Source organism: Vombatus ursinus, unplaced genomic scaffold (assembly GCF_900497805.2).
Source record: "Vombatus ursinus unplaced genomic scaffold, bare-nosed wombat genome assembly UNPS02014910.1, whole genome shotgun sequence".
NCBI classification, from domain to species: Eukaryota; Metazoa; Chordata; class Mammalia; order Diprotodontia; family Vombatidae; genus Vombatus; species Vombatus ursinus.
This window is the reverse complement of record NW_020954688.1, coordinates 770,380-777,167: the sequence shown is the minus strand read 5'-3', so window position 1 is coordinate 777,167 and position 6,788 is coordinate 770,380. Positions and strand designations below refer to the sequence as shown.

The 6,788-nt window shown below is 45.7% G+C and overlaps 1 protein-coding gene across 1 annotated transcript in view; it reads left to right on the top strand.

Moving 5' to 3' along the window:
• Positions 1 to 705: 705 nt before the first annotated feature.
• The window catches only part of LOC114029161 (E3 ubiquitin-protein ligase TRIM11-like), a 14,817-nt gene continuing 8,734 nt past the window's right edge, over positions 706 to 6,788 (top strand). Inside the window, exons 1-3 of the mRNA XM_027843520.1 lie at positions 706 to 1,199; positions 4,730 to 4,825; positions 5,067 to 5,297. Of these exons, the coding sequence (XP_027699321.1) occupies positions 792 to 1,199; positions 4,730 to 4,825; positions 5,067 to 5,297 (735 nt within the window). The 5' untranslated portion in view covers positions 706 to 791. The remainder of the gene's footprint in view (positions 1,200 to 4,729; positions 4,826 to 5,066; positions 5,298 to 6,788) is intronic.

Here is a 6,788-nt window from a genome sequence, read left to right as displayed (position 1 = left end):
GCACTCTATCCAATGCACTATCTAGCTGCCTCTTAAGAGTCTCTTTGACTCTTAAGAGTCAGCCTCATTCTCTTTTCCAGAGTTATCAAAGTACAGTGATCAAGGTTGAAGAAAGGTCAAGAAGATTACTTTCACGGCCTCTAAAGCTATTGGAGAAGCGGCCTATCGTCTCAAACCGCCCCACGCGAAGACCCCAAACCTTCATCTCAGACGTTCCCAGATGACGACACCGAAGTCGCCTAAAGAACGTTTTCCAATCCGAGATGCCCCTCCGCGCGCCGAGATCACGTGACAGGAACCGGCCAATCCAGAAAGAAGCGGGTTGTTCCAAACAAGTCTCTCTCCTTCCTGCTTCCGCCTCCTGCCCCGCTTCCTGTCCCGCTTCTTTCCGCGGCCGCTTGGGCTCCCGTCCCCGGCACTTTCGCGTGCCCGGCTCCTTGCTTCGGATGGTAGCGGACTCGGGGCTCCGGGAATAGCTACTCAGCAGTTGAGGGCTGGCCATCCAATCCGGTGGTCGAAGTGCCTGGCAGACCCACATCCCCCACGCCCCCCCCCCGGCTGTCACCGGGCCGAAGTTACCCAAGTGCGGGGACCTTGGACCCGTCGCGCCTTCCCGCAGCCGGCGGCTCGTCCTGCGCGTTTCTCTCGGGGCTCGCTTGGCGTCCATGCCAGGGGCGGGCGCTGGGATGTGCCGCTTCCAGCGCTCACCCCGACGGTCGCTTTAGGGAGGCTGGGGACTCTCAACCCTGCTTTTCCCGGGTTATCAAAGCCTCCCTCCCTGGGCAGCAACCATGGCGGCTCCCGATCTGTCCGCGAACCTCCAGGAGGAAGCCACCTGCGCCATCTGCCTGGACTACTTCACGGATCCGGTGATGACCGACTGCGGCCACAACTTCTGCCGGGAGTGCATCAGCCGTTGCTGGGGACAGGCCGAGGGCCCGTTCCCGTGCCCGGAGTGCAGAGAGATGTCCCCGCAGAGGAACCTGCGGCCCAACAGACCGCTGGCCAAGATGGCCGAGATGGCCCGGCAGCTGCACCCGCCGTCGCCCGTACCCCAGGGCTTGTGCGGGAAGCACCGGGAGCCGCTGAAGCTCTTCTGCGAGGAGGACCAGGCGCTGCTGTGCCTAGTGTGCGAGCGCTCCCGGGACCACTGGGCCCACCGGGTGTCCACCGTGGAGGACGCCGCGGAGGACTACAAGGTGAGGCGAAGCCCGGGGCCGGGCCCCCCGGTAAACTGGACCCGGAAAGAGGAGGTGACTCTCACAAAGTAAATGGCTGAGCCAGCCCCTCACCCGAAGCGAAGGCCAGGGCTCCGGAGCAGCCCTTGAACCAATCCGGCATTGAAAGGGGGAAGGAAGGAACCCTGGGGCGCCACTCCACAGTTTTTTTTTTCCCTTTTTTTGGGGGGTGAAGCAGTCGTGTTAAGTGACCTGCCCAGGGTCACGCAGCTGGTGTCAAGTGTCCGAGGCGGAATTTGAGCTCAGGTCCCCCTTACTTCAGGGCTGGTGCACTATCCACTTCCACCTTGCTACCCTCACTTCACAGATTTTAAGGAGCCCAGACATGAGTCTGGGGTGCTGCCCTTTAGTAGGGCAGGGGATTAGAGAACAGCAAATAAAACTTAGTTTTGCAGCTCCTTTCCAAGAGTTGCTTTGAAGAGAGTTCATCATACTCCTAATTGCAAGGGCCAGGCAATGTACTATGTCTGTTTTCCGAAGAGCACCGCCTGGCTAAGTTCAGAGAGACTCCTCCCACCTCCTGCCCCTTCTACTTCCTTCTTATCCACCTAAAAACATCAGGCCTTGGTAATTCTAAAAAACGTTGAACTTTAACCTGTTGTCCCATCTTTTTTATATCTCTTGTAATGCAACTTTTTGAAAAAGTAGGCTATGTACTTTCTCACTGGTAATCTGATTTTTATTCTCTGCCACTGTATTTAAGTTGGGGGGTAGGGTTGGGAGGCCACAAGTATTTATTTAGCTCCTTGTATCTGCCAGGCCTTGTGCTAAGCGTTTTATAACCCTGAGGTAGGTGCTATTATTATCCCCGTTTTACAGTTGAGGAAACTTAGTCAAATGGGTTAAGTGACTTGCCCAAGATCACACAGCTATTAAGTCTCTTCAGGCCTGACCTGAGGGCAGAGAATATTTTGGTTTTTTGACTTTGTTTCTCCTGGGCCTACCACAGTGATTTGAACATAGTAGGCAACTAATGAATATTTTTTGATTGGTTGATTTATTGGTTGATAATCCTTCCCTTGATATTATAGATATACTCTCCTGGTATTCTACCTCTCTTTTTGTGACTGATTGATTGTCTTTGTCCCAACCCATCATGTCATGGTTCTCTCTACAGTTTCTTGTATCTTTTTTCCCTTATCAATCTCATTTACTTAAAGAATCATCAGTCACTTCCTATTGCTCCCAAATGCAACTTATACAAATTTCTTACCTGGATTATAGTTACTATCTAGATGACTCATTGCCATCTCAAAGGAAATATCTCCAAACCTAAGCATTTTTATAAAAACTGCTTTTTCTGATGTTACTTTCTGCCAGTACAAGTTCAAAACAGATATTTGTTTTGGTTGATGATAATGTATGAAATCAAATATCAATTCTGCTTGGTACTTAAAGTTGGTGAAAAATATTAATACTTTATTTTAGGCACAAGTCTACTGGAAACAGTTTTTATTCATTTAACATTATTCAAAAATCCTAACATATCTTGCTTAGAGAGAGAAATATTTTCCCAACTGACAGAGAGAAATACCTCAATTGACCGTGACTCTCCTCCACGTCTTCGAACATCTCTCTCCTCCAAGACAACTTGAAGTAATTTAGGAATCTTGAACGACGCAAGAAGATATCACAATATGATAAAAAGTATTTTTAGGGTCAGTATTCTACAACAGTTAGTCACTTGATTTTTTAGAAACTCTTCTTGAGAAACAGAACCACTCATCCTTTGTCTGCTTTCCTTAAGGGCATTTCCATCCCCTCCCCCTCCTGACTCCTAGGCTGGTCATTGGTGATCTGTAGTAAACAAAGGGACCTCTTTCCTCTAATCAATATCCTCATCCCTTCAGGAAGGAAGGAGATAGTTTACTGCTTAGATTGGCCCTAGTACTCTTCATTTCAGGGGATGGGGAACAGTGATCTCAACTAGACAAGAAGTACTTTTTTTTTGTTTCTACTCTTAATCCAATTTTGTTCTTGCCCTACATATTTTCCTAAGTCTGGAAAGGATTTTTGGGCTAAAGAAGTATTTTGATTTTTGAATGAAAAAGGAGGTTTTTAGTGTGTTTCTGCAAAACTTTTCAAACTTGGCCCCAGTCTACTTTTTCAACCTTATTATTCATGACTCCCCTTCACACACACTACAGTCCAGCCAAACTGATTCAGACATAAACTTCATTTCCTGTTTCTATAATTTTATACTCCTTCCTTACCACTGCTTCTTAGAATCTGGAGTTGTCTTCATCGCTCACTTCAAGTACCGTTGTCTGCATGACCCTCCCCCCTCCCCCCAGCTGTTGTTGCCTACCCTTTCCCTTCACGTTTCCTAATTTTGCTAGTACCATGTGTACATGTTACCCTGCCATCCATAGTAGAATTATAAATTTCTTGAGGGCAGCAGGCTATTTCTCTTTTGTCTTTGTATCCCTAGCACCTGGCACATCAATTAGCATTTCTTACATGCGTACTTTGTATGTGCTAGACACTGTGATTCAGTGATTGAATTGTGAGAGAAAGACTCTATTTAACAAGCCCTATGTTCTATTTCTGGTATAATCTTCCTGTCATTTATTGGCGACCTATTGCCTTCCAAGGAAAATCAAAACTTTGCTTGATTAATCAAGCATTTTATCATGTGCCTGCTATATGCCAAGCACTGTTCTAATAGGCGGGGATACAGAGACAAAAAAAAAAATCAGACAATCTCCACTCTCAAGGAATATTCATTGGAGAAATGGAGAAAAATTCAAATGGTGAGAAAACAGCAAAAGATGTCAGCCCATAAATAGCTTATATTGTAATAGGGGGACACAACACACATAAGTGGAGTGGAAACCAGTGAGGAACACTTTGGTTCTGGAAGTTACAGGGATGGTATGTAGGACCATTGGGGAAGAGATTGTTACACTCTTCCAGGAACCATGGCAGAGATGATCATATTTTCATAACTACAAGGCCAAACTCAGAGGAAATAACTGGGGAAGAGAATGTAAAATGAAGCATGACTGGGTCTATCTGAAATCATGGGCTAAGTGAGGTAGTCCCCAATCAGCATAACAGGACCCCAAGGGCGAAGTTCCAGAGATGAAAGAGTTAAAGGAAGGAGATTAATACGTTGAATACAAAAGAAATAAAAAATAGTTAGGGAGAATATTAACATTGGGATATCAGTGAAAAAGTACTATGTAGAAGGTGTTGCTTGAGCTGTGTCTTGAAGAGAAGAATTTTGTGTGTAGAGGGAGTACATCCTGGCATGAAACAGAGGGGTCATTGTGCATGGAACATAGAAATAATAGAAATATAAGTCCAGTAAACAGATACCAGACTAGACCTTGGGGTTAAGAAATTGGACCTTAAACTACAGGGTGATGGGTGATCTGTATAGAGATTATAGAAGAAATAAAAAACTGAATAAGTTTTCCCTACGAAATGGGGAAGGATTGGGTGCTCCTGTACTGCTGAGGGGTTAGTCAGTCTCATCTCTCCTCTAGGGAAAGCTGGAGAAATCGCTGGAGCACCTGAGGAAGCAAATGGAAGAAGCCCTGCAGTTTCAGACCCAGGGAGAGGAGACCTGTATTATTTGGCAGGCAAGTGACTGGATCTGCAATGGGATCTTTCCTATTACCTTGTTGTGAGTGACTGGAGGGGAAGGGGGAATGAGAGATGATGAGAGTAGCCAGGCTGGCGGGGAACCCCCAGGCACAAGCCCTGGAGTATGTGCCTTTGAGGCACTAGCTTTAGTAGGAAGAACAAATGTAACCAAGTGAGAATAAACAGGGGAAGAGGTGACTTAGGTCAGACCTTTCTTCTCCCCTTCTTGATCTACAGAAAATGGTGGAGAGCCAGAAACAGAATGTTACCGCCGAGTTTGAGAAGCTTCGACAGTTCCTGGCTGAGGAAGAGCAGAGGCTCCTGCAGAAGCTGGAGGAGGAAGAAAGTGAGACTCTGCCTAGGCTCAGGGAGAACACGGCTAAGCTGATTCAGCAGAGCCGTTCCTTGGAAGAGCTGATCGCAGAGCTGGAGGAAAGATGCCAGCGTCCTGCCTTGGGCTTGTTGCAGGTGAGTCTTAGTTCTTTTAATTTTAGAGGCACAGAGGCAAGAGATGGAAGAGGGCCTGAGTTAAATGGATTGTTGGTCTCCTCTAGTTAGAACAAGCACCTTTATTTAGTTCCCTCTTTTGGACAATTGTTCTCTTTCCCTTTCTCTTCTCCACCTTTCACCAACCCTGTTTGGCACTGCTTATTATTTTGATTGGGATCTGTACCAGAGACCTGTGAGAAGTAGAGGTGGGGAAGGAAGAGACATGGAAGAAGGGCTGAAGAATATGAAATCTGGGGAATGGATTTCAAATAGTTTAGCTAGAAGAGGAGGCTGAGAAAAGGGAAAAGAAATTATCGTTACTGAGCCCTCTCCCATATACACATCAAATTCTTTAGATATCTAGTTCTTCTCACATAATAAGTACTTAATAAGTGTTTGTTGAATTGAATTCAATTTCTTACTTTGCCCCAGTTCCTCAAAAAGAGATTCCCCAATGCTGAGAAGGTAAAGGTGTGCAGAGGAGGAAATCTCTATGGTATTCCAGTTTTTGTGTATTCTCTTCTTCCTACCCTGATGTCTCATTACATAGTATGGAGGTGACTATATAAGTCTGGCCTGTATAGACCATTTAGAAGTTGTCATTTGAGAATCAGCCCTAGAAAGTGAGGGCATAAGAGAAATGAGAAAATTTTCCTACCTATCTACCCAGTGCATAGATATCAGGAAGTATTCTGAACTGGATTGTCAGGGGACTCCATTATATTGGAAAATGTAAAAACATAGTTTGAGTGTCTTCCTTTCTTGCCCTACCTGGGGATTATTAGTTTCTAGGAGGTCCACTAGATCAGTGATCTCATTGATTTGGGAACTCTTTCCAAAGGTACAGATCACAACCCAACCATACCTTATCCTGTGTAACTCTTGTCCATATCCTTCATAAATCTTTTTCCACGAAGGATAACCTCAGTATGTTGGAGGGGTTGGGGGGGGGCGAAGAGAGCTCCTCTAGAAAGGCACCAGTGAACACAAGAGCTGGCAATTGGTTTGCTCTCATTCATGCTACATGACCAGCCCCACTCCTTTTCCAGGAATAAATTTCTGATGACCTCCTCTTCTGTGTACCTCTTCATTGAAAATATTTTGTGGTGTCTTCACTCCAGTTATGTGCCTCACCATTGCCCTTCAGGTGCAATTTTAATTCTCCTGAAGCTGTAGTAGTCTGTGACTGACAGCCATATAGCACCACTAGAAGAATTTTGAAGACATTTAATAACATGGATATTTGCTTCAGAGAAATGCTTGGAGTTGTTGAAAACACAGCTCAACTTCCCAAAGGCAATCCAATCAATAAATCAGCAAGTATTTATTAAATGCCTGCTATGTGTCAGGAATTGTGTGAGGCTATGGGGATACAAAGACAAAAATGAAACAGTCCCTACCCTCAAGTGGTGTGTGTGTGTGTGTGAGTGTGTGTGTGTGTGTGTGTGTGTGTGAGAGAGAGAGAGAGAG